Genomic DNA, 26665 nt, shown 5'->3' on the forward strand with positions numbered 1-26665 from the left:
CCTAGATCCCTTCAAATGTTACTGTCACCAAGATCTAATAGTTGCGGCTCCGGTCAATCTTCATTTTGTAATCTCATCCTCCCAAGGAAGGAGAAAAAAAAGTCAAAGGTGAAAATAGAAAAAAGAAAAAAAGAAAAAAAAAAAGTTCGCCCGGACGGGGTTTTGATCCCCGGACATTGAGATTCTCTTTTATAAACTGTTATTTATTAGTTTTTGATCATTTCTTTGATGTGATTTTCTAGCCGCTTACAGTCTCACGCGCTTCCACTGTGCCACCCGGGCTACCGGTTCCGAGGCTTAGCCCTCATATCACTCATATAACAACCCGCCTGATATAATTGGAATTTCATTTTTGATAACTAACACAATAAGAATGGCAAATCAATATTGTTTTCAAACTCCAGCGCTACGTACTGGTGTAATCAGAGTCCACTGCTATCGAAACAGTGATTTCTTATCTATTTCACGATTCTATTTTGGGGTTACGCGCCGCGGAGAGAGTTCCCAAATTCACCTGGGCAGTTGGGGCGAAAATGGTGATAGTCTCCGAGATCGGTTGGGTCAAGAAGGCATCAGAGAGCGAAAGTGGATCGAGATCATGTACCCCTCTTGAGCTCCATAGTGGGGCATATCACATTGCGCGATAGGTGAGCTACGGTAATAACTTCTAAGTCAATCATGCAGCTCTGTCATTTTAACACACTTTGAAGCTCACAGCTTGAACCGGATCTGAAAAGCTCCTGGTATATATTGTCCCTCTCTGAGTCGTGTCCCCAATTGATCCTCGAGAATTATTTTCAAGCTCAACGCGAGATTCTTTTTATCAAATTTCCCTTTTAGCATAGTCCAAGATGGGAAAGACAAGAGTCTTGATTGTTGGCACCGGTGGCATTGGCACGGTCTCAGCCTATTCTCTGGAGAAAGGTGGCCAGGCTGAGGTGACAGCTGTGATGCGCTCAAACTACGATGCCGCTGTGAAGAACGGTATTGGTATTGATTCCGTTCAGTACGGCCAGATCAAGGCATGGAAGCCAACAGCCAGTAAGTTTCCTAAAAAGTCTCTCATAAAAAATCTAGTACTTATTCCATTGTAGTTGTCAACTCGGTTCCCGATGTATCCAAGGGCAACATCGCGCCTTTCGATTACATCCTCGTGACTACCAAAAACATTCCAGACGTCCCTCCTACAGTCGCAGATCTTATTGCTCCAGCTGTGACTCCCGGCAAAACCGCCATTGTGCTTTCTCAAAACGGCATCAACATTGAGAAGCCTCTCATTCCTCGATTCCCCACAAATCCTCTTATCAGCAGTGTCGCGTATACCGGCGCAACTGAGACTTCTCTAGCAAAGATTTACCACGATGATGACGATTGTCAGAAGATTGGCGCTTTCACAAACCCACAAGTACCTCAAGACGTGGCTGATGAGGCAGCAAAGCGATACGTGGAAATCTATAACCCCGAAGGCAAGCTTGATGTTCTATATGTCCCAGAAGTCGATAAAGTCCGATGGCGCAAGATTGCATACAACGGCTCAATGAACCCTATCGCATCTATTATGCGCATGGATGTTGCGCGCATGCGTATGAGCCGACACATTATCGATGACTTGATTGTGCCTATTGTCGAGGAGGTGCGCGCCATCGCCGCAGCTAATGGCGTTAGTCTTCAAGATGATTTGATTCATGCGGTCACACATCAGGATCCAACAGATACAGGCTTCAAGCCGAGTATGTGTCAGGACTTTGAGAAGGGAAATCTGATGGAGATTGAGAACCTCGTTGGTGAGCCGCTGCGGGAGGCGGAGAAGGCTAATGTTCCTGCGCCAACTCTCAAGATTGTTTATGGAGTTATGAAGGGTCTGCAAGCAAAAATTAAGGCTGAGAAGGGACTTTGGGAACCTAAGTTTGAGCCTGGAAATCCATATGAGTAGAACCGCTTGAGCTCCTTCATTTTATAGTTATGTCTTCCTTATTCAATTCAAATATAATGTGATTCAGTGGCACGATTACTAGATTAGACAATTCAAGTTCAGGTTCCAATAGCATACAAATCCATAAGGCGAATTTTCACCTACATGGAATCGTTGGAGAAATTAGTCAAGGAGTGAAATAACTCATGTCAAAAGCACATGTGCAGCTTCAAGCTCATGAACCTTGAAATCATCTAGGTGGTGATTGTTGTTTACTACTAGTAGCTCCACGTCTCTCGAGGGCCTGAGGAAGTCCACATCTAGCTAAGTCACTGTATAAAAAATATGAAAAGATAATATACTTATCACACATTTGTCAATGATTGAAGTCTGAACCATATCTAGGACTAGCAGAAGATAACCTCTAGTTAGCATCAAGTTCTAGCAGATTTCCGTTTCACACCAACTTCAAGTTGAATTCTCAGCTCACTCGGATTAACTTTCCCAAGGTCTTTCCAAGATAGACCCAGTCACCATTCTCGTCTTTTTACCCGATAATTATTACTTATCTCATTTTAGCAAGGTTTATTATGTCAGTCTCTTTATCATGTTGGCAATTTGGGAAACCCCAAGCGAGAGTCTGGAAACTGCAGCAGACAGCGATGATCAGATCACAAACTTTACTAATGCCATCAGATACCTACCTAGGTAGGTACTACTCTAACTTCGCATCGAATCTTGAACATGTGGATATCACCTGATTGAGTAAGTCGGTTTTTACAAGTTGATCTCATTACTGTGTCAAGGCTCTCGATAATACTCAAAAAGGATATAAGAATTTTAAAATCGATCTATTGACCTGGAATACATGTACGACAGTCACTGATTCCAGCAGCTCCAGAAATCATTTCCTTCAAGTTTCTTTCACCAATCTTGCATTACATCATAAAAATATGTCTCCTTCCGCTTCCCAGTCCGTGGAATGCACACCCGTCGTTGAAAAGAAACCTCGCAATGATGATTCCTCCGTCGACAAGACTCCTCAAAATCTCGTCGTGGCCACGGGTGGCTACCCCTTCCCTGGCATTCCTAGAATAGACGACCCCTACAAGAAGCGACAATGGCAGCTTGAGCACATGGCTGGTGCTTTCAGAGTCTTTGCGAGAAAAGGATTCACAGAGGGGACGAGTGGACACATTAGTGTTCGAGATACTATTGACCCAGACACCTTTTGGATCAACCCGTGAGTTTGCAAAATCACTACTGACTTGTTCTAGCATATAAGGCTAACGGCATGTCTAGTATGGGCAAGCATTTTGGCATGTTAAAGGCCAGCGATATGGTTCACATTAATGAAGGAGGACAGGTTATCGGAGGAAACAAAGTCGCCATCAATGCTGCTGGATTTGTTATTCACAGCGCAATCCATCGCGCTCGTCCTGATATCAACGCCGCATGCCACATGCACTCTCCTGCCGGCAAGGCCTGGGCAACATTTGGCAAGCCTATCGATATCATCAATCAAGACTCCTGCAACTTTTACGAGACACAAGCTGTATACAATGACTTTGGCGGTGTGGTCCTTGGTGATGAAGAGGGACAGAGGATTGTGGAGGCCTTGGGTGACAAAGGTCGTGTCATGATTCTTCAGAATCATGGTCTGCTGACTACTGGTGGCACTGTTGATGAGGCTGCCTACCTATTCACTTGTCTCGAGAGGACTTGTGAGGTTCAGCTCATGGTAGAAGCCTCTGGACTTCCGAAGAAATTTATCAGCGAGAAGGCAGCTAAGTTCACAGCTGAGGCAAATGCCGATCCTGTAAGTTGTTTTAACCTTCTCAACTTTGAAGCCACGGAGAGAAGGATCTCCCTCCGAGCCCTTGGAATTGAATCTGACTGAATTTCTCTTTACAGGAAACACTCTACACTGAGTTCCAGCCTGATTTTGAGTATGAGATTTGGAAGTCTGAAGGAGAGCTGTGTAAAGGGGAGTAGAGGCACATCAATCGATTAAGTTTATTAAGATCCTTTGAATTTATTCTTTATGCAATTGACAATTGGATTTGCTTCTTGGGTATGCATTTCCCAGTGCATCATAATGTACATATTGCCATCTGGGCAGGGTATTACACACATGTGCATAGCTCTGAAGCACGACTGATAGTACTTATCCTTGATTCATTTTGCCTCAACGTTTATGAAATGGACTCGATTATTTACTATCACAGCACCGAGTACTTTTTCTTTTGCGGGATCTTGAAGTCAGTTCATCATTGAGACAACTCAACCCTTTGAAGTAAAAAGTGACGTTATTGATTCTTTGAGTGAGACGATCATGTCACATTCCTCTATCTCACTGGTATGTACATTTTGAGGTTCTAACGGGGTTTGAGACATAGTTCACACTCCTACTAGTAGTACCGAGAAGAAACTCGGGTGCTTGCTAAGATGTTTGAATTGCGACCATTGATGTACGAGTACAGAGGAAACCCTTATGAGACAAAAAATCAACATAAATAGTCTTGATATTTCACATTCTTCATAAACGAACCGGCATCCTCTGCCCAGATAGAAGATTTAATCAAGAATTAGAGTTGTCTGCACATGTCCAGGGTTTTGTCCCGCCTCCTTCCTTCAAGGTGTTAATAATGGAAGAAAATCGATCCGTAGGTACCGGCCACAGTCATAAAGGATCCAACCACAATGGTAAACCCACTCCAGCATGCAAGAGCGACCCATTTCCAGTCTCTATCAGTCCGTCGCCAGTTGTCATAAAACCACATACAGCCAGTTGGCTGATAAGCGAGAGCAAACCCAAGGAGAGCGCCAATCAGGGAAACCAGATCCGAAAATACTGGAATACCACTTGCGATGATATATGAGATGATTGTGCAGCCACCAGTGCAACAGAGCCATGTCATCCAGTGGATTAGAGAGTTTGATGTGAGATGTACTGAGCCTCGCAGAACACGAACAAAAACGTATTTTGACGGGTACTGTTCAACGCATTAGAAAATTGGATGAAACGTAAAAGATTAAGAAGTCCGCTAAGGAAAGAGTATTTTTGTAGCTCCGGGGATAGGATCAGGAAGTAGGTTAAAAAACTTACATGAAGAAATATGGCCGTGGTTGCTATAAGGCCTGGCAGCGAATCCCATCAGGCAATTCTCTTGATCAAAGGACCAGCTGTTCCCAATGCTGGTGATGCCACCGTAGATCCACAATAGTAGTAAACAACGACGCCTACAATGAGATATACCACTGTTGACGTAAACTGACTGATGACAAGTGCACGAGTGAAAAGCTGAGGATTCTGCATCTCGGCAAAGATTGAAAAGTATGCAGGCGTAGCGGAGCAGACAAATATGAGTCCAGACACTGCAGAAACTCCATCCGCAAATGAGGGAGAATTAAAGAGCTTGTAGTCTGAAGTCCATCCCTGTGGTGCAGTTGATGGTCCATCTTGAACACCAACAGCGACAGTGACGGTCAAAACTGCAGATCCTCTAGGTCAGTTCCAAGGTTGCTAATTCAGATAAAATAGGATATCTCTTATGTCAAGATAAATAATGGAGAGACTGGGGATAAACAGACCAGCTGTCAGAATGCATGCCAATCCCACCCATACTAGGAAGGTAATTCGACTCAGAGTCCGAATGCTAGTAAAGGCAAAACCAATAATAGCTGAAACGACAACAAAAACAGCAGTGCAAGCTGCGTGCTTTGAGACTGCATTCAGTCCGATTGATAGACTCAGGATACCGGAGCCTCCGTTAAATACCCAATCTTCCGATGGTTAATATCATTCAACCCCAAACGTATTATGATTAAGAGATGGGCAAGCAGTTTATGAAGACTCGGATCTTTTACTCACATAGTCAGAAAAGAATTCCATAAATCTCCCTCCCGACTCTACCAAACATCAATCCTGCAGCGTCATCTATGCCGTACACTTCGCGGTGATTCAACTTGAATATACCGACCATGTAGCTTGTCCAAGTCGCTATGCCTGCCACAACACATAATAAGATGGAGCCCGGTACAATTCCGAGAGTGTCAAAAACCGATGGTATTGAGAGAACTCCCAGTCCGATCTGGGTCTTCAGCATCAAAGCAATTGCTCCCAGCCATCCCATCTATGTGTGCATGTCAGCAACATGAAGTCCAATGCGTAATGGAATCGCTCCAGTTACTTACACTGCGAAAGTTGGGCCCATCTTCTGTAATCTCACCAAAAACAGCATCATAGTTAGATTCGTGGTCTTTTAGCTCTCCGGCTTGAACATCTCCAGGTTGAGTAGTTGTGTCATATGTGACCTGGGAGTTGATGGCTTCGGTATCTTTCGACATCTTTTCGTTCATATTTATTCAGAATAGGATAATAAACTTCCTTGGTTTATTGACCTTCAAGTTTGAGTATTTATTTTCAAATACACTAAAAGTTAGGGTAAAGTCTGTGTATTTGACTCTCATTGATCCTTAGTATCTTCTAGATGGTAGTATGTACCCTTATCAATTATCCAGATTGAGACTTCTAGGTTCAATTTACATAAGAGTATGCACATTTGTGACGTATAAATACTTTTTAATCTCACAGTGATTAATATTTCACAATGCCTGCATCCGTCTGCTCCATATTTAAAAAAAGATAAGTTTATCTATCTGGGGGGGTTTGGACCAATCGCCTTCGCCTCCCGTATGGAGATTCATTCTCAATTTGGAAGACTAGCCTGTTTTATCACACAAACATGATCTGGAATATGAGAAATTCTCCAATATAGCAGGCAATCCTGATCTCGATCTCCATGACAATCATTCTTTTCTGGGGAAATATTGGGCGAATGAGCATTGAACATCTCTCAAATACTCTCCAGTACTTCCTATAATTGATCATTTGTCTGGCTGGAACTTGAAGCAAAGAGTCGGAATAATTTCAGAGATCTTAAATTCCAAGCTCACCAGGAAAAACGGATTACTGATCTACATCATGATGTCTCAAGTGCTTGCAGTACTCCAGGGCTCGGGGAAAGACCTGCTTATCTCGCCCTAAACGATGACTCCCGAGGTCCTGAGCTACTCCGAGGTATACGAGGTAGTGACACCCGTACGGATGACCGAAGTCCTTTCATCCATACTATGATCAAAGACCGGGGCATTCCCGCATACCTCAGGTAACAGTGTTATGGCAGTATTATAGTTGTCTTTCTAATATTCACATAACCTCCGGAAGTCAGCCTCATCTACTACCAGTGTACTCCGTATACATGGCAATACTAGTATCAATTGCCCACATGCAGGCGAGTTATGGGGTTACTAGTAGAGATGAGTCTATAATTGCGGTCGCTATTATGAGTAGGTTTACACTGGCAGTCGGCGGCAGTCGGTGTAGGGCAATGTAAGGAGATTCCGCATCAACCATTCAACTTGTGTTCCAGGTGCAGACCGGCCTATGGCAGAAAACTGAGTGGAAAAATCAGAAGATTAAAATATTGAAGGGTTTGAGTTGAGAATGATCTCATTTTAAACTCTCTCCAGGGCTGTTGTGGTAGGTACCCAGTTCGGCATCAAGTTGGTAGAGTGTATGTAGTAGTAATCTTTGAACCATATCAGAACCTTGGAAGTGACTCAGGGTTGTTATTTTTCTAGGCACTAGGGACCCAAAGACGCTCAAGTGCTATTGGGACTTCAAGTTGGTTCAAATGTTCCTTATAGGCTCCCATCTTCAAAGACCATATTTATGGCTTGTTTCAGGTTCCAGGGTCTAAAAAATAGTAGTATACTAGGACTTGAGGTCTGCCTACTAGTACTACTAGTAATGGTGATAACTTCAACCTTTAGCGGGGAGTTTGGGGGAGCCGTGTGGAGGGGGTGTCAAGTATCATTGATCAGATTGGTAGCATATTCCTGCAGGTCACTTCTTTTTCTTTCTTTTACTCCAAATCATGTCTCCGCTTGTCTCCGCAGTTCAAATTTCGGTGTGGTTCATGGTGCTACATAATTTGAGTTGACTTACATTCAAGACCTAAAATATTTCTCGGAGAAGAAATTCAAAGGAATAGATAGATTTGGTCCAGCTTTCAGAGTTACTTTTTTCCCTGCAGAGAACCGGCAATTGGAGTAGTGGGTGTTGTACATCCCGAGGCCTGCAGCGGAGACAAGCCACTGCCAGTGAATAGCAGCACATGGGTTGGGGCTGGCTCCACCATATAGCCTCTGTTGTATTATTCTATTTGGACACTCGTGAGTGAACACATAGAATAGATGATGAATTCAAATGGGAGATTAGGAGCATTTACCCCTCTTGGGACTCGAGCATTGGGCTCTTTGATCAATACCACTAGAGAGAGTCGATCACTGGAATCGGTGAGGAACCAGGCACCTAAACCAGTGGATCGACTCGGAGAGAGGAGCGGGGCGGGAAGAGAAAATTTGTACCCGGAGGATCATTTATGTACCCAGGAGAAAGTCGATCAGTAGCGGTTTAACTTCTTTCGCATTTTTCTCTCCCAAATTTTGAACCTCTGTCGATTCATCCTTGTACTGAGATTTGGAGAGAGATCTCATGAGATGAAGATGATGCAGGGTAAAGATCAAAACTAAAAAAAAAAATTGAATCCTTCCTAGTACGGCCACGTGCAGGGACCACTCGGGCAGTTTTCTCACCGCCCGGCTGTAAAGAGAGAACTTCAGCTTTTGCTTTTGCCCATCTCTCCTCTCCAGAGCCATGTCGTCGCAGACCATGACGGCGCCAGCAGTGGGCCATCGTCCGCCTGATCCAGGCACGGATACGCCCATGTACGACTATGGCGGCTCGCAGAATCACCCCTCGCCCCCGACCGACGTTAGAAGCGACTCCGCAATCCGCGACATGCATAATTCTGCCCCAGCCTCTAGGCCCTTGCCCGCCACCCAGATCGGAATTAAGACAGAGCAATCGGATCACCATAACTTGATGATGGGTGACGCTGAAAAGGACTCGAATGCTCAATCCGCCGCCGGGGCACTTTTGGCTCAACTATTGGGGAACCAGTCCACATCGACCTCTGCTTCTGCGCCGGAGCAATCTGTTGGACAACAAATCGAGCACCAGGACCTCAAATTGCACATCTCAAATCGCCCGTCAATAGACCAAACCGCTGATTCCTCGAAATTCTTTGACTCGGATCTCCCCCATGATCAGGATTCGGCCTTCACAGCTCAAGGAATGCAACATATTTCTAATGGAGGTTTCTCTACAGCCGATATCTTTGCAGGAATTGGTACAACTCCGCAGGAAGGTAGCAGTGCAGGACATCGACTTTCAGATGCTATGGATACCCTTTCAGATCCATTGAACCCCAAATTGAGCATGGATCAGCCCTCCCTTTTGCCCCCTTTCGACATAGGAGGAATTCCGAAGAATGCGTTCGAAGCCCTGCAACAAAACGAACTCCTCACGGCTGCATACCTTTCACAAAGCGCTGATTTATCAGCTCTGGGATATCAAGATGGAACTACCTCCGTTGCGGGGTCCGAGCCGCGCATTCAAGCATTTGCCAAGTTAGAGTTTGATGATGGTCATTTTTATGTCAACACATACTCGTTCATTCTGGGGCGAGATGTTCGAGCTGCGCGTGCTGCTCATCAGCGAGAGGTCCAATTCCGGCAGGCCGTGCGGAGCTCTCGGGCAAAGAGCTCAAGTGGCGGTAATACATCACACACGCCGAATCGAATGAAGCGGGAAGAAAGTGCAGCCATGATGGGCAGTGTTGTCAGTGATCGAGGAGGTATTATGGGCTTTGATCCCGATGTTCCTCCGCATCTTCCAACCAACCTGAATATCAGCCGGCGATCATCAAAGTCTTCACTGGATGAATCGGCAATGCCCATTCATGCTAATCCAGCACAATTACAAACGACAACATCTACAGACTATAATGCGCTTGCAATGCAATCTTTACAAGAAGGGAATGGTGAAGCAAAGCCTGTTGATACATTAGCTTTGCTGCCATCTCCTGACTCCTGCCCCACAATTCCTATTCATCCCCCATCAACTATAGATGGCACTGCCGCGGGTCATCGTGGTATCTCGAGGCGACATGTTCGCATTGCCTACAATTTTGATCGTAGCTTCTTTGAGATGGAAGTTATGGGTCGCAATGGTGCATTTATTGGAGCGGATTGGCTTTCACCAGGACAAGTCCGACCCTTACACAGTGGTGATTATATCCAAATTGGAGGTGTGCGCATTCGATTCTTACTACCAGACGTCCCTATTGGTGAGACTGGTGCGGATCGCCTGGAAGAAGAGGCAGCGGAAGAAGATGATGATCCAGATTCCATTGATGCTGAACATGAGATTGATGACATGGACAGACACATGAGCGAAAGTGTTGAAGGCAAGGAGTCCAGGATGACCAAGATTGTCCTCAAAACTAAGGATACCGATTCAAGTGCTCTACCTTCTATCGAAGGTTCGGGTGATCAACCTGCTGCACGTCGTCGCGGACCTGGCAGGCCTCCTAAGGACGGAATTATGTCTAAACGAGAAAGGGCTGAACTTGCCCGGGAGCAAAAGATAGCTGCTAAGCGCGAGGCTAATGGTGGTGTCACACCGCCACCGATGGCGGCAATACCAGTGCAAAACCGACCTACTAAGGCAGGAAAAACAATAACCAAGGAGTCTGTGGGTGCCGAATCACCGACCTCGTCAGTCAAGCCAGCAGAAAAACGGAAATACAACAAGCGGAAGAAGGATGGAACCTCGATGGACTACCCTCTGCCTTCTACCGAAAGTGGACAATTACCCACAGAGCAACGGCCCGAGGAATATGTCAAGCCTCCACCGGTCAAGAAGCGCAAACCGTCTCGGTCACCTTCTCCCAATTATCCTCCTGAGTCTGCTTACACGCCGGAGGATTTGGCCAAGCCACCATACAACTACGCTGTTCTCATTTTCGATGCCCTTACGGACGCTGGAACCCCGATGACGTTGAAGCAGATCTACCGCGCATTAAAGTTGAAGTATCCTTATTTCCGCTTCAAGTGCGAGACAGAGGGCTGGACATCAAGTGTACGACACAATCTCAACGGCAACGGCCACTTGTTCATGCACGCAGAGCGAGATGGTAAAGGCTGGTCATGGCAGCTTCGACCCGGTGCTTCAGTTGAAAAGGAGAAAAAGAGACGGCCGTCTCCTCCGCCGCCACCACCACCACCACAACCACCGCAGGTGTCAGCGCCAGCTCCTCAGCCATATATGGGTCCTATCTCCCATTCATATGCTCCTCCGTCTGGTGGTCCACCTCCAATGCAAGCGCAGCACCACAACTTTCAATTCCCTCCAATGCCAGCTACGAATTTCTCTGCGCCACCACCAGCGGCTCCTCAACATTCAAGCCCTTACGTCCCTCCTTCTCCTGCTGTCTCTGCTGCACCACCCAAACCTCCACTTCCTACACCTGCCCCTGCTCCCGTCCCCGCTCCTGCTCCTGCATCTTTTCCCATCCCGAGCACTATTCGCAGCAACCTTCCTGCGGCTTTTGCTCAAACCATTCCATCTACCTACACATCTCCTTATGCATCCGATCCCACCCCGCAAGCTGCTCAGGCGCGGCCTTCTCAGGCTCCACGGCCTGCTCAAGGACCACCGCCGCCTCAACAGCAATCTCCTTACCCACCTCCAAAACCCCCTTCCCAACAACCGCCACGCATGAATTCGCAACCCCAGGCTTTCCCTCCTCCTGCTGGGCCTCAATTCCAACCCCAGCATCAGCAATCGGCCCAGTCACAACAGCCGCAACAGCAGCCTCTCCAGCATCATCAACACCCACATTCACACCAGCACCAGCACCCGCCTCAACATGCGCCTCAGCATGTGGCACCTCCGCATCATCAGGTCCAGCAACAACAACATCCTATTCAACAACAGCACCCGCATCAAAATCAACATCAACATCAACACCCACCTCCCCCTCCTCCTGGACCACCTATGCATTCTCAAGTGCAGTCGATGCCTCCGCGACAAAATCCTCTGCCCCCTGGACCACCGGAGTCATCCTCATTCAATGATCGTGCTAATAAGGCCATTGATGACTTTGAAGCCGTTCTTATGGAGGACTACGAGGACAAAAACTACATTCGGGAGGTACTTCGAAGTGCTCGTGCGCGTGTTTTGGGTAATGCTACTGAGAGCTCGTTCCCCGGTGGAGAACCCAAGGACGAGGGCGTCATCATGGACGTACTCCGCAATCTGGTTGGAAGCTTGAAAGACGAGTAACCGCCTCGCCGGTCCATTTTCGTTGTTTTTTATTCTCGTCATGACTTACGACCTGTGGCATGTTCTTGGGGAACGGCTTTCCCGGAGTTTACATGCTTCTTTTTTTTCTTCCCCCCCCTTTTTGGTTTCTCCTTTCTTTTTTCGTTCATCATTGTTTCTCGCCTGTTTCCTCCGATCAAAGTTTTGTGCGACCTGGTTTGCTGCCTGTACTTGGGGTTGCTCTGGGAAGGGCATCGGATCGGGTCTTCTTCCTTAGGAGGAAGCGCTCGACCGGGAATGAATGATCTTCTCCCTGACGACTTATCGAGTATACGAGTCTTATGCCTTTGTTTGTGACCGGGTTTTTGTTGAATCTTAATGATATCCCTCTGTTCTGGCAAGCTACATCCGCCTGAACTTTTTTTTTCTGCCCCTTTTTTGCTCATTTGATTCACTCTTTTCGTTGGCACATGGACATTGATAGCCATGGCCAAAAGGGAACGGGCGCTTTCAAGCCTGGTGGTTGTTAACCCCCTTCTTTTTTTTTACTTCCCGATGACACCTTTCTAGTCCGGGTGCATTTTCTCCAACCAAAAGCTACCATAGAAATATCAAACATTTACGGGAAATATTTATTGGAATGATTTGTCTGTAGTACCTACATATGTCGTATTCATGCCTCTCATAGTTTAACCTTGGAAACCATGTAGGTACAAGTTTATGTATATCTCACCGGCATCAACCTACTACTAGTATGTATGATCACCATTTCCTCCGAACACACCTTTACTAAATGTACACTGGCACGAGGTATATGAGCCCCCATATCCGGTCAATTTCGCCTTCCCCGCCCTGACATTGTAAAGAAGAGGAGTGCGCCCGGATTTTTCCTTTGGTGGGGGGATTTCTGACCTTGTTCTGCCCAACGTCTGCAGGAACTGGGCCGAGTGTATCCGGGACCGTTTCTCCGCCGAGCTTAGATTTACTCCAGAGAAATACAGTATACCAGTACACCAGTACAATAAACTAGCGTGAATCGGCATTGGGGATGAGGGATTTTCATAACAAAGTATGTTCAGGTGGCTCAGGTGGCTGGTCAAAAAGAGAAAGAAAAAAACTTGAACTTTGAGCCTGAACTTTGTCAAATACTAGTTCATCGGCCTAATGCAGGTTATACTACTCGGTACTCCAAACAGATCATGATGCTACCAGGAAGGATCAGGTTGCCTAGGCGGATTATTAATATTTAGAATATGATGGAAGGGGGTTAAGGGACCGGAAAAGGATTAGAGAAGATTGAGGTCCATTTTTATTTTTATTTTTTATCTTAATTGTTATTTTTTTTTAATTTATTTATTTTCTTTATTTTTCTTCTCGGAAAACTAAATGTTTGAAACCTCCAGCCCCCATATGGTTTGCCTCCAACATTTGAAGTCAGGGCACCTGGGCAGTGTCAAGACTTAAGTGGTCAATATGTATGATCCCTCTCACATTATTAGGTCTGTAACTAATAGGTAATAATAATTGTATTATGCGCATATACCAGGGCTATGCACTACTCCGTACTCCGTAGGTCGGCGGTAATATCATGTTTTGACCATTCAGAGAGTACATTATAGAAAATTCGAGTTCGCCCCCCCTCAATTCATTGGAGTTCTTCCCCTGACCTTGCCGTACACCCCGTATCTCCAATAGTTTCCTCAGATGAAGACTCCGTGCTCTAAGTGGCCCGCTTCTATAGTCCAATAAGAACATCCACCGCGGGGCCGTCAATTCGACACATTGGGGTGTTGGGCCCCTCTCTCTCTGCTGTCAGTGGCCATGCGGCATGACGCTATGCACCCTGCGATCACCGGTGTCATGGCCTTGGTCTGTGACTCAGAGAAGAGGGGGTCGTGACAAGTCATCGAGTGTTCAATGGCCCTTACGTGGTAGTACCGGGTGATGGAGAAAGAAGAAAAAAAAACAGCGCATGATCGAGGTCATGCCGGAATCATAGCTTACTGCATACTAGTACATAGAACTGAGACTAGTAGCTCAAATTCCAGACTCTGTCTATATAGCCGCGGCACAACATTTCCAAGGTTGAATATGATATGAAGATGAAAATAATATCTCTTCAATATGATTATGTTCATAGATTCCTTGTAGACCAAGCAACGAGGAATGTTAAGGGCACTCGGACCAGTTGACGGAGTTTGCAATTGTATTTTAGTATGGAGAAAATGGGGTCAACCCTTCTTACCGGGGCTTAGTCAGGTGGAGTTCGCACGAGTCCGTTTTTTTTTCTTTTCTTTAATTTCTATTTGAAGCCTTTTTTTAGAATTTTTTTTTTCTTCTCCAGTGACACGGGCGTTGCATCACCGAGGGTTAAGGGGTGGCTTTAATACCTGTTATTTTACAGCGGTGTAGAAAGGGAGGCAACAATGATGTCGAGGTTTTTATGTTAATACTTTTTTATTTCTTCCTTTAATTTATGAATTCATGAATGAATCAATACCCTATATTATTCTAAAACTTATGATAATCTCAATATCTAATATATTTGGCACAAATAATCATATGCTATAAAACAATTCAATTTAATTCGAACGTTGAAATTTCCCAAGGTTCGTTAGAGTGTAATTTTCAAGTATCTATGGGGTCACCGTTTCTGATGTAATTTTTTCTTTGGCGGAGTCTAGCCTCGAGGACCATGGTCACGTATGGTAACACTGGCCGCCTTCACACAGATGCCTTCCGCCCTTTTCACTTCAAGTGCTTCTTCTATCCTACTCCCCTTTTCTTCCTTTCTCTCTCCCCCCCCCATCCGTCCTCCATTCCAACGAGCTTTTCACTAAGTGTCGTTGCTGACCTCACGAGAGTGAGGTTTGCCTCTACGCGAGGGAAAAAAATCTTCTTAACTCTGTTCTTCCTTTTTTTCGCAGATCCCCGTTGTGTGCGCGCGCATCTCCTAAAAGGAAATCCAGATTTTCTGGCAGGGATTCGCTCCAAACAAAATACTCCGTGTGATCTCATTCTTGATCTTGTTGAATAAGGCCCTTCTGGTTCCTGTGTAATTGGGTAATACAAACCCATTGCCTAAAATAGAGATCAAGAAGCTTGACTTCCACGACACTCATTTTGTCTCATTTGTGCTATTCACTTGGTTGCAGTTGAAAGTCCTCGATGTCATTCAACTAGAGACGTTCCCTACGATCAAAAAAGAGCGGCGCGCTCGCTGAGCATCGCTCTTAGTTCCCAGGATCAGGGCTTCGTGGAGTTGTAGACGGTTCGTTTCCTTCTCCATCACTCACAACTCTCATACTCCCCCCTCCCCCAGGTGTTTGCCCTTCCTCTCCCCCGAGGCTGGCGCTGACCCTCAAGTGACACTACAGCCTTCAATCGTCTACCCCTCCTCGTCCTGAGCTGGTAGTTTCCCCCCCAACTCCCATCGAAAATGCCATCCTTCTACGCTCCAGGCCACGGCCTGCCTCCTACCCCTCCTCACGTCAACAACGGTGGCCGCTTGGATGAACAATCCTTCTACCCTGTTGCCCACTCTGCGTTCCCGCCTCGATTTCACCAGAGTGGCTGTGAGTTTATTGAGCAGTATTCGCAGTCTTTGTGCTACGCCAAGCCGAACTCGATGAACCTGCACCCCCAGTCTGCCAACATGATGCACCCGACCAGGGAGTCCATCCACGCCATGGCTCAACAGCCGATGTACGGACAGATGGCTACCTTGCCACCACTCCGCTCCAGCGTCCAACTTCCACCGATGGACAGTGCCATCCCCCCGCAGTACCGCCGCCAGGATATCGCCCCGATGCAGCAGCAAGAGCAACCCCGCAAGGAGGAGAAAGCAACTGGAGGTGTCGCCGCCCACCTGGATTACGAGATGGAGCGCATGTCCGACTTCGTGGCGGAAATGACCCAGGGAATGTATGATTTGTACAACACCAAGATCCACCTAGCAGATATTGACTTCGCGCGAAGCGTCTCCCCAGGAACTTCGGCCCCCCCCTCAGTTCCGGAAATACGTCTTCCAGATCTTGTCCTCGACTCGCCTGCCAAGCTCTTCCATCTTGCTTGGCCTGTTCTACCTGGCTTGCCGCATGCGCCAGCTTTCGGCTCAGCGGGTGTTTCAGGCCAGCAGTGGTCAGATCTACCGCATGCTCACTGTTTCACTTCTGCTAGGCAGCAAGTTCCTGGATGATAACACCTTCCAGAATAAATCATGGGCAGAAGTCAGCAACATTCCTGTCGCTGAACTCAACAAGATGGAGCTTGAATGGCTCTTTGCCTTTGAGTGGAAGATCCACAACCGCATGTATGATGAGCAGGATGGTTTCAACTCGTGGCGTCGCCACTGGGACAACTGGCGCGCTAAGGCCAACCTTCGCGCCCAGGAGACTCGCCAGGCTCTGGCCCCTCTCGACACTAACGTGGTTCGCCCACAGCAGTCTATTGCCAAGCCACTCATGTCTCCAGAAGGTCCTATTCCACCCCAGTACCAGCGCATTGAGAACTCCTGGCTCAATCCTGCCGCCTCCGAGTACTCGCCCCCATCGGCCCCTCACAGTGGCCCCAATACCCCCGACTATTACTCCGCTGGTACTTGGGCCTACCCAAACCCGCCGCCACCATACTCGCGTGCCTGGATTCCTCCTCCATCTTACCTGCCAGCCTCAGCACCACGTTCTCAGCCCCCATCTTACCACCACACTCCCGCCTATGGCCTGCCCCTTTGCCCAGAGTGTATGGACTGGCCACGGATCTTCCTGCAGCTGCATGTACTGTGCCAAACATATCGAGCATTACATGTGCAACACTGCCTTTCCGTCCCTTCAGCCAATTCTTGCTTAAATCGTCTCATCTTTGATTCGTCTTACTGATTCTTTACTCCGGTTGGAAATGGACGATACCGCCTTTCGTCGCGTGTCACCGCACCGGCTTGTACCGGTTTGTCCCAATTCTTACTGTGCATGCCTTTAGAATTCTTCTCTTTCACGCTATGTGTTTTTTGCATGGATTTCCTCTTTTCATTTCTGTTTTTTCTATGATACCGTTGTCTGTTCCTTGTTCTTACTCTATTCCGGCTTGTTTCTTGACCTGATTCGACGTTTACGCCCCTTTTGATATCGTTTGACCCGCTGGCCCTCGCCTTCCCATGAACGATCGGCATACCACGTCAACTTTGAAAAGTCCTTTTTGTTCCGCGTCTGCTAGTTCGCGTCGGTCTAGCGAAAAACTCCAAAAACTCCAAAAAAAAGAGGAAAAAACGCTCCCGCGGCGACCTTTGCACGCCCCAGTTCAAAAGACCACAAACTCATGCATATGTAACATATCTGAGCTTGATCGGTTCTTTTTTTTCCGCTTTCAAAGTGCGGTTCTCAACCGGTAGCTGGGGCCGCAGTCACGACGATCACGAATCCCTAAAATTTGACCTCTTTTTTCATCTTCCATGACTTCGGTTCATATCTTCGGCTTTTTTCTTCATTTTTTCTCCCTTTGGCTCTTCATGCTTGACAATTTTTTGTCCAGCCGTCATTACCCATAGAATGTTCTCCTTCTTTACGCCCTTTTTTCGTGTCGGTACATTATCTTCATTTCAATTCCCCGCGCTGCAATCAGTTTCCGGCGTTAATTCTTCTCTTCACTCTTCCTTTCTCTATGGCCTTGTCAAGGTCCTTTCTTGACATCCTCAATTACCGAAAAAAAAATTCGACCAAACAAACTTGATATGACCTTACATTCTCATTTACACTTTTCAATCTACGACTTTGTTTCCCAAATGCTCGGGACCCACATGAAGTTTTTTTTTTTTTTTAACCTTTTTTTTTCTCTCCCTCTTATCTTGATTCATCAAGCTATGGGTGCAGAGCGACAAATCCTAGTGCCGGTTGAATGCCTCCTTTGTATGCCTGATTACTTTCTTTCGGGAATCCCTGTCTCTCCAATCGATGAATTTTCATTGTCTGAAGGACTTAAATCGGTCCTGGAATGAGGTCTTGATCTGTATGTAGTATTCGCACGCATTCGGTGGAGTTTGTTTGTTTTCTTTTCATTGCTGCCATCTCCACTGGCTTCACGCTTATTATTGTTGGGCGGGTTTTGATTGCCCTTACGTCGACCTGGTGATCATATGTTCTCATTGTCGCTATCTTCGGTGACTTGACACATCATCGTCGCGTCGGGTTTCAGTTGTCCTTGCGTCGCCCCAACGATAGTGTGGAGCCTTCCTGTGATACGTTATCTTATGAGGTAGTGCAGCGATGAGTGTTCTCTGAACATGATTCAAACAAAATATGCATCGTTATTGTTAGCTGTCCTGTTCTGTTTCTTCAAGTTCTAGCCTTCAAATTTTGTCCTTATATAGTATACTTTTGGATATTGGATCTTATCATTCAGAGACGCTTTGGATTCCCTGATGCTGACTCGAAATGGTGCGGTCATAATTTCGGCCTGATATATAGACTTGAATATCAATCAACCCCATTTTTGGAAGACCAAATTCTCTCGAATGGACAATTTGTCCTGCTTGTATCAGTCAACTGGTCCTTGTTCTACTACTAGTATATTCAGATGTACTACGATCTCGGTTATTTCTTCAACAGCAGAGGAAAGTCTGAAGGAAATAAAGTAATGCCAGTGTTTCAGTCACAATTTAGAGACAATGAAAACCTAACCCATGGTATGTGATGCATATACCATGACAATGTGTCTTGCATACACTCTTTGAAACCAACTCGTTCATAAAATCATCGCAGTCATAACGCTGAAACCAAGCAGAAGTACTTCAACCGATGATTGATTCACCATACCCCCCCCCCCCAACCGGCCCAGAATTGGCTATCAATGCAGAATTATAATGCATATTGACACATATCAGAAAGGGCAGAAAAAAGATGAAGAAAAGAAGACTCTGATAGAGGTGGAGGGAAGTAATATTGTGAATAGAGTGGACAGATTATCAGTATACACTCCCTCGGATGCTCTGATCTTGTTTCTGTTGCTCTTCTAGTGAGATACTTTGTTGTCTCTCCTCATCTGGTTTAGAATTGATGTTGCCATTTTGGAGCGACGACTCGGCATCTCGATGACTGGACTCAAGGCTATCAGAATGAGTAGACAGGTCATCCCCATCACCAAGGATATTAGCCATTCGGTGATGAGGGGGCTGCGAAGAAGCATTTGAGGATGTTTGACGGTAATGGTTGGTAGTATAGTTATTAGACGGAATGTGATGATGCGGATGATGATGATGATGATGATGGGTATAATGGTGATGAGGTCGACGCTTCAAGTCTTCTGTGGGATGCGCACTGAGTTCGTCATCACCGTCATCTCCAGCATCCTGAGATACTCGATGCAATTGTCTAGGGTGGAACTGGCCAGATACTGGACGCGTATTTCTGGTATGATGATGATCATCCTCATCATCAGATGGAGCAAGACTATTTGTACCACTCATGGAGCCACCCCCATCACGACCGCCAAGGTGTAATAAGGCTAGCTTGAGACATGCTGTAGATGAAGACACCGCTGGTGGATGGAGGAGGTGGTCTTCGCTATCTCGGTGAAAGCTTTGCAGAGTTGGTCGTACTGGACGTATTGGACGAGAAGTATCATCGGAGCGTTTGTCTGAGCTGGCGTCTCCCGTCCTGCTGTATATCTCTGCCTCCTCGGCCTCCGCTTCGGGGTGCGGGTTTGATTGAGAGTGATCCCCCACGGAATTCGGGCTGCCACCATGTGTATCTTTTGTTGTATCAGCTTGCGGAAATTTAAATGTCTGCTCCGTATCTTTTGATGGGGTTGATTTATTCGATTGAAGGTCGGTATTGCCGCGAATAGTATCGGCGATTCGCGATCGGAGGGAACTCTTAGCATCTGCCGATAAACCATGGGTGCATCCATCGGGACAACCACCCCATTTTCTTCGAATGGGGACATGCTCTGCCGGTTGGATGACTGTGGGACTGAGTCCTTGCGCTTCGAGCTCGCTCTTTTTCTCCATGTCTCTTTGTTTTCGCAAATCAGACCACGTGCGCAGTTTATTCTGCAATGTATACTTTGCGTTGTCCGGATTATGGGTCATGATCACAAACTCGCAATGGTTGATATTCCGGAGATCTTCAAAGTACTCCACGCTCCAATGGTACCACTTCATTAGGAAGACTCGAGTCATGAGACCATGCGTAACAAGAACACACACACTGGCAAAATCATCTTCGCCAAAGAGCCGCCACAGAGACTCGTTGAATCCACTTACTCGATCATAAGCATCTGCTGCAGATTCGCCATTGGGTATACGATAAAAGAAATGGCCGTAGTCTGCTCGCTCCATCCACATTCGTTCCATTTCAGTTGAACATGGTTGGAAGTTACCAAAGTCTTGCTCTCGTAGTCTTGGCTCCTCGTACACTTTAATGGTGTTCCGGGGAAACGGAGAGGGAGATGGCTCGTCAGAGGTCAGGGACTCCAAAATGCCTTCTGTAGTTTCCCTGGTTCGACGATATGGAGATGTAAAGAAATGAAGGGTATCATCAGGGCGCAAAAGATCTCGCAGTCTACGGCCTGCTTCCTGAGCTTGTCGAAGTCCTTCTGCTGTGAGCTTTACTCGATGGTCTGGGGTTGTTTGATGAATATCGCGGTTCTTATTGCCCTCTGATTGTGCATGGCGAACCAAAATGATCATCTATGAGCACAGATTAGGGTTTTCTCTTGTAACACCATCCAGGATCAGAGAATAGCCTCACCCGTGGTTTCCCCATGGCTGAAGGGGCATGTGGGACAGCAGTCAATGAAGATGCTGGAGATGCGGGGAGAGGGGGAAGTGGAGAGAATGAATGGATGAATTTGTTTCTCTTAAGAATCACCAAAGAAATAATTGATCCAGTACTGTTCAACTGTATCCATCTCAATCATTCTAGAGAGAGGGACACTGATGAGATGAATAGAAACAAGGTTCTCGTCGCCGATACGTGCTTTTCCCTGGGTGCACGGACCACCCTCCCAGATCGTTCCAACGCTACGCAATCACCCGTGAACACTGTCGCCTTTAAACACACACTTGTTAATATCAGCACAGTATGGCTGATTCACTCCTGGAACTTTTGTCGCCGCATCTTCAAACACCAATATCCAATGATGCTACTACCTCACAATATCTAAATCGGTTATCAACTCTATCCTTGCAAAACCTCCAGACCACCGAACCGCAATCACTCTCGCAGTCCTCCCATTCCACTCTCCTCTCCCTTCAAGCATTGTCCAACCGCTCCCATAGGATATTCATTACATCTGCTGATAACCTATCCACACTCCGATCCTCAATCCCTCAACTGACCCAGGAGGCACAAGAGCTCCGGGATGCTGTACCAAAGCTTGACGAGGCCGCCGTGGGCTTCTCCACTAAATATAGCAAGATCACCGACAATGCGGCCTTGGAAAGACGGAAGAAAGTGATGCAATTAACCCGCAATGTCGATCGATTGTCAGATATCCTCGAACTACCCTCCCTCCTCTCCGCCGCAGTGTCCGCAGCCTCGGCCAATTCAGGAGCTGGTGCAGCATCCACCACGTATTCGTCTGCGCTGGACTTGTACGCACATATTAAGCGACTACAAACATTATACCCAGACTCGCCATTGATCCGAGATGTGGCATCACAAGCTGAAGATGCCATGAAGGACATGACCACCAATCTTATTGCTGGACTCCGAGGCCAGAACATACGACTTGCAGCGGGCATGCGAACTGTGGGTTGGTTGCGCCGAGTTGCGCCAGATCTAGAGATTTTGCGAAGCGAAGAAACTGCCGGGACAGAAGAAGGGGCGCTGGGTGCCATTTTCTTGATCTGCCGACTGGCTCATCTTGTATCAACGTTGGAGGCACTGGATCCCCTGCGGGAACTTGCCGACCAAGAAACTCAGCGGCGCACAAATAGCAAGGACTCCCCTGGTTCGTGGTCCAGTGGCCAACAAACCGACCGCTATTTGAAACGATACATTGAGATCTTTCGCGAACAGAGCTTTGCCATTGTCTCACTTTACAAAAACATATTTGCTGCAGAGCAATCGGACTCGGTCACTGCTTCCCATGATTCTTTACAAAACCGCCCTTCCGCTCTCGCCACTTTTCCTATGCATTTGGTGCAACTTCTTACAGAAACTATGCGAACATATCTTCCGAATGTACGGGATAAGAGCTCCCGGGAGAGTCTGTTAACGCAATTATTATACTGCGCGGCTAGCTTGGGTCGTCTCGGAGGTGATTTTGGCATGATCTTGACGGAGCTGAATGGGGAAGGGGAGATGGAATATGAATGGGAGGAAGTGATGCGCAAACACCGAGCATTGGCTGGACGATTAGAACAACTGACCAGTCGAGTTCCAGTATATTGAACAATGGTCTTCTCGGTGCAACTCATGTGTATTAATCTACAAGGTATATATTAATGTATAGACTGCTTTGTAGCGCTTTGTAGCTGCCAAGCCTATAGATAATAATGGAGTGGGTCTCCGCCTTCCCCGTGTTTCGCGGTGTCACTCTCTTCCTTTCACTTAACTCCTCATTCATTCTTCCCATTTTCCCACTTTTTGGGCTCATTTGCAACTAGTCCTCGTACTCGCCCTCCTCTGACTACCTATCTACCAACCTCATACTCCCTCCCATCCTTCTATACTGGCGAAAACCATGACTACCCCCACTCTGGTCGACCCGACCAAACAGGCCGAGTACCCTATTGTCCTGGGTGAACGCCTGTCGAATGCAGATCACAGTCGATTGATCAACATAAATTACAACTACAAGACCAAACATGCTACATCACGGCAGCGTTCAAACGTGACTCGCTCGGCCCGGTCGCATGACCTCTACGACCTTTCCGTCACCGATAAGGCCCCGAGTGCCGATCAAACATTGACGTATGCCTACCAAGGCAGTGAAGACCCCGACAGCGAGCGCAGCCTCGTGCTCATATTCGATCCCGACCGAAAAGTTTTCGTTCTGGAACCTTTAAACACCAAATTGAACTTCAATCTTCGCTCGGCGCCAGGGAAGACAGAGAAACAAGTGATTGAGCAATATGAGCAGCTACGGATAACACAGGAGGATGAACATACATCAGGGGATGATCCCAACGCTGGAAGCACCAGTGAAGACGAGGGCCCAGCTGATGATAGCAATCCATATGACTTTCGACATTTCCTTCGCAAAGAGGGGGCGGAAGTCAAGCCGGCCTCCGGCAACAGTACTCCGGAGCCAGTTTACACTAGCAAGGCCAACACTCCTGTGATTGCAGCCACAAAACCTGCTGCAAAGCCTATTCCGCGGCCGAAGAAACAGGCGAACCCACTCCGAGAGCCCAAACGTCCGGCGAAGCCACAAGCTAAACCCCATCCACCTAAGCCTGAGCCGGAACCTGTCACCGAGTCCGCTAGCACACGTGCAGACCCACAGGAAAATGAAGATGCTCGTTCGTCAATTTCAGATGCTGGAACAGGTTCTGCATCTCAACAGACAGTCCAATCCCCAGGTTCCAACATCATTGTGGATGGAGACTTGATCATTGACATGGGATCTCCACCGCCATCCCGCGCATTCAAGGTCAACCCGGCCTTTTTCTCATCCAACAACACCCCCGATGAGCGGGATGACGATGGCGACGAGGATATGGAAAGTTTCCGACTTCCATCCCCTGCAAGAAATACCCAACCGCCACCATCAGCTCCTGTTGAAGCGAGTGTCGATGGCGATGATCTAGAAGATGAAGATGATTTACTTGCTGCGGAGATGGAAGCTGCGTTTGAAGAGAGTGCGCGGGAGGAAGAGGCCCGCAGTCAACAATATAATCCGCATAATTCTGGCCGGTACAATGTACCGAGCGATGATGAGAGCGAGGTTAGCGAAGAGGAGTAATGAATGTTCATCTTCTCGAATCATCCTTTTGAATCTTGCATAATTTTTATCAGCGAGGGCGCTAGGCTACAGGACCAAAGATACCAAATTTACATTGCGATTTGTTATTGTCAGATTTTAGTGATATTGCCAATGTTGTAGTTAGCTGTAGGGTGTGAGTACCAGTACAAGCACTTGAGTAGATATACTACATAGCTCCAACCCTGGAGGTTAGTATGAAAACATTCATCAACTTGAAGCCAGCTGAGTCTTTAACACCTTTCAAGGTGGAAACCCCATCTTCAAATGCCATCCCCCAATCTAAGCAAACTGCCCTTTCAGTTTCAATGTTTGATTCTTTATCTCTTCATCTTTTTAATGTTTAAGTAACTTCAAGTTCGTCTTCTGATAACTCAGCCATGGCAGGGCCGAGGTTCAACCTTGGAAGTTGATATCAACCCAACAGTTGAACCAGAGAAGAAAGAGCTACGAGGGTAAAGGATCCATTCAAGCCAATCGAACTATATTCAGCACTCGATCTCATCTCTCTTTGAAACATGAACACTGTATAATATGTCATGGAGTCCTCTTACTTCTATCACACGGAAGTGGAGTTAATCCGTTCCGAAGAGCTCTCGCTTCCGCCGTGAAATGACATCGTCGCGTTCCTCTTAACTCGCTTTCTTTGCTGCACTGCTTTCAGGTGCGCTCCTTTTCATCCCAAGGTATCCTGGATCAATCGAAATATAAATTTTCTAATATTTAAAAGATTTTCGTCATGCGATGAATAGTACCGCTATGCTTGATTGGACTGGACAGCATATTTTTGGATCAGAATCTATAGAATCTCTCAAGCGCGCGGGCGCGCTTCTCTTGCCATATCTCTCTTGAGAAAAGCTTCCTCACAACCTCCTGCCTCCCTATTCCTCCAACTTCTTCCACTCCTCCCACTCGTTTCCAAGCCACGCCTGCTTCATCGCGTTGTCTTACAAATGGAATCTACCGCATCCCCCGCGCCGTCAAAGCACCAGATTCCCGGTCTGCCGAACCCGGTAGTGGCAGCAACTGAGCAAAAATGGCTCTTCTCAGACGATGACCTCGAGCGCACACCATCCCGTCTCGACAAGATTGATCGTGGACAAGAGGACTACATTCGGCACCGGGCCGTTGAATTTATTTGGCAGGTGAGCATGATGCTCAAGATGCCGCCACAGACCTCCTTGACTGCCACCGTCTTCTTGCACCGATTCTTGATGCGGTACTCCTTGCGTGGACAATACCCAGACCAGGCTTCAGATTTGATGCATCCAAAGGTTATTGCGGCAGTGTCGCTGTTCGTCGCGTTCAAAGTGGATGAGACTATGCGCCGCATGAAAGACTTTGTCGTGGCCTGCTGCCGTGTCGCTATGAAGCAGCCGGATATGATTGTTGATGAACAATCTAAGGACTACTGGAAGTGGCGCGATCTGATCCTACAGAATGAGAGCGTCATCCTCGAATTTCTTTGCTTTGATCTGCAGCTTGAGTCGCCTTACCGAATTCTGTGGGACTATTCTCTCTTTCTAAAAGTTCCTGACAACCGACCCCTTCGACATGCGGCTTACGCTTTCCTTAATGACTCTACCTACACTGTTCTCTGCCTCAAATACCCACCTCGAGTCATCGCCGCGGCTGCCCTTTACGCTGCCGCCCGCCACTGTCAGGTTTCGTTCCCAGATGACGCCCAAGGCCGGCCATGGTGGAAGCAAATTGACGTCAATTTCGAAGACCTGGTCAGCGCCTGTAGACTTATCGTGAAAATCTACGAGCGTGTACAGCAAAATCTCAGCAAAAACTACCCTGACTTCACCATCGGCGACGCTGATCCCAACGACCCGACTCGCCTTTTCCACAGCAATCCGATTTCCGGCCTCGATCATCCCACTCCGTCTCTTTCTACCCCAACAGCCGATTCTCCCGCTAATAATTGGCGTAAACGCTCCCGTGATCCAGAGTCACAGGCTCCAGAGAATTACCAGCCAAGCCCTATCCCACAACCTCAACCGCACTCTGCGGTGAATGGCGAACGATCTCCCAAACGACAACGCACAATATCACCTGCTCCTAATGCAGGAGCATCTGCATCTCGCCCTCGAATTCCGCTCCGAGCCATGGGTGCGATTTCTGAATCCTCCAAGAAAGATGCAGTGAATAATGAAGATGCGCAAGCACCTTCTGGCTCAAACCCAGACTCAAAGCCGAGAGATGAAACCAGTGCAGAAGAAGGTGAAATCCCAGATGAGAAAGGTGTCAACCACTCAAAAGATGCTGCCGATGAAGGCGGAGGAAGTGAAGAAGGCGAGATCTAAACGTCTACTTTTCTTCCCCCTTCTATCTTCTATCTCTTTTCTCTTCTTTTCTCTGGCTCATTTTCTTCCTTTCTGCCTAGCAGCATTTTTAATCGGGAATGTATGAAATGGAGTATCACAGGGTGGCTGTTTATTCCTTTGTCGCTTTTTTCTTCCTTTTCCTCTTTGACTCCTTTCTTCCTGGAAAAAGCGTCACGGAGCCAAGTTTATTCTGGCTTATGCGGTGACTGTGGTGACCACGTGGCTGCGGTGACTGGGGAAGAACTGTACATAATGACTATCTAC

General features: G+C 47.1%; 9 protein-coding genes across 9 annotated transcripts; 7 read left to right on the forward strand and 2 right to left on the reverse strand.

Moving 5' to 3' along the window:
- Nucleotides 1-851: 851 nt before the first annotated feature.
- On the forward strand, nucleotides 852-1933 carry N7483_001347 (ketopantoate reductase family protein; the record flags this gene model as incomplete). Its single annotated transcript, XM_057084784.1, has 2 exons — nucleotides 852-1041; nucleotides 1095-1933. 2 exons carry the CDS (start codon nucleotides 852-854, stop codon nucleotides 1931-1933), a joined length of 1029 nt encoding a protein of 342 aa, XP_056950933.1.
- Nucleotides 1934-2865: 932 nt separating this feature from the next.
- On the forward strand, nucleotides 2866-3907 carry N7483_001348 (uncharacterized protein; the record flags this gene model as incomplete). Its single annotated transcript, XM_057084785.1, has 3 exons — nucleotides 2866-3155; nucleotides 3215-3731; nucleotides 3827-3907. The coding sequence occupies 3 exons, from the start codon at nucleotides 2866-2868 to the stop codon at nucleotides 3905-3907; spliced, it is 888 nt and encodes a 295-aa protein (XP_056950934.1).
- A 647-nt stretch (nucleotides 3908-4554) lies between these two features.
- On the reverse strand, nucleotides 4555-6262 carry N7483_001349 (uncharacterized protein; the record flags this gene model as incomplete). Its single annotated transcript, XM_057084786.1, has 6 exons — nucleotides 4555-4908; nucleotides 5022-5044; nucleotides 5096-5407; nucleotides 5507-5698; nucleotides 5829-6048; nucleotides 6110-6262. The coding sequence occupies 6 exons, from the start codon at nucleotides 6260-6262 to the stop codon at nucleotides 4555-4557; spliced, it is 1254 nt and encodes a 417-aa protein (XP_056950935.1).
- A 2374-nt stretch (nucleotides 6263-8636) lies between these two features.
- N7483_001350 (forkhead domain protein) lies at nucleotides 8637-12170 on the forward strand (the record flags this gene model as incomplete). Its single annotated transcript, XM_057084787.1, has 2 exons — nucleotides 8637-11019; nucleotides 11896-12170. The coding sequence occupies 2 exons, from the start codon at nucleotides 8637-8639 to the stop codon at nucleotides 12168-12170; spliced, it is 2658 nt and encodes an 885-aa protein (XP_056950936.1).
- Nucleotides 12171-15588: 3418 nt separating this feature from the next.
- On the forward strand, nucleotides 15589-17026 carry N7483_001351 (uncharacterized protein; the record flags this gene model as incomplete). Its single annotated transcript, XM_057084788.1, has 2 exons — nucleotides 15589-16289; nucleotides 16333-17026. 2 exons carry the CDS (start codon nucleotides 15589-15591, stop codon nucleotides 17024-17026), a joined length of 1395 nt encoding a protein of 464 aa, XP_056950937.1.
- Nucleotides 17027-19104: 2078 nt separating this feature from the next.
- N7483_001352 (acid phosphatase DET1) lies at nucleotides 19105-20829 on the reverse strand (the record flags this gene model as incomplete). The annotated part of the gene is made up of 1 exon (XM_057084789.1): nucleotides 19105-20829. One exon carries the CDS (start codon nucleotides 20827-20829, stop codon nucleotides 19105-19107), a length of 1725 nt encoding a protein of 574 aa, XP_056950938.1.
- A 394-nt stretch (nucleotides 20830-21223) lies between these two features.
- On the forward strand, nucleotides 21224-22537 carry N7483_001353 (Dor1-like family protein; the record flags this gene model as incomplete). The annotated part of the gene is made up of 1 exon (XM_057084790.1): nucleotides 21224-22537. The coding sequence occupies one exon, from the start codon at nucleotides 21224-21226 to the stop codon at nucleotides 22535-22537; it is 1314 nt and encodes a 437-aa protein (XP_056950939.1).
- Nucleotides 22538-22829: 292 nt separating this feature from the next.
- Nucleotides 22830-24053, forward strand: N7483_001354 (ELL-associated factor; the record flags this gene model as incomplete). The annotated part of the gene is made up of 1 exon (XM_057084791.1): nucleotides 22830-24053. One exon carries the CDS (start codon nucleotides 22830-22832, stop codon nucleotides 24051-24053), a length of 1224 nt encoding a protein of 407 aa, XP_056950940.1.
- Nucleotides 24054-25024: 971 nt separating this feature from the next.
- On the forward strand, nucleotides 25025-26380 carry N7483_001355 (uncharacterized protein; the record flags this gene model as incomplete). The annotated part of the gene is made up of 1 exon (XM_057084792.1): nucleotides 25025-26380. One exon carries the CDS (start codon nucleotides 25025-25027, stop codon nucleotides 26378-26380), a length of 1356 nt encoding a protein of 451 aa, XP_056950941.1.
- Between the last annotated feature and the right edge of the window lie 285 nt (nucleotides 26381-26665).

The sequence above is a fragment of the Penicillium malachiteum genome, assembly GCF_028827825.1.
Source record: "Penicillium malachiteum strain IBT 17515 chromosome Unknown utg000001l:1.0-8184562.0:1.0-8186909.0, whole genome shotgun sequence".
Lineage (NCBI taxonomy): Eukaryota > Fungi > Ascomycota > Eurotiomycetes > Eurotiales > Aspergillaceae > Penicillium > Penicillium malachiteum.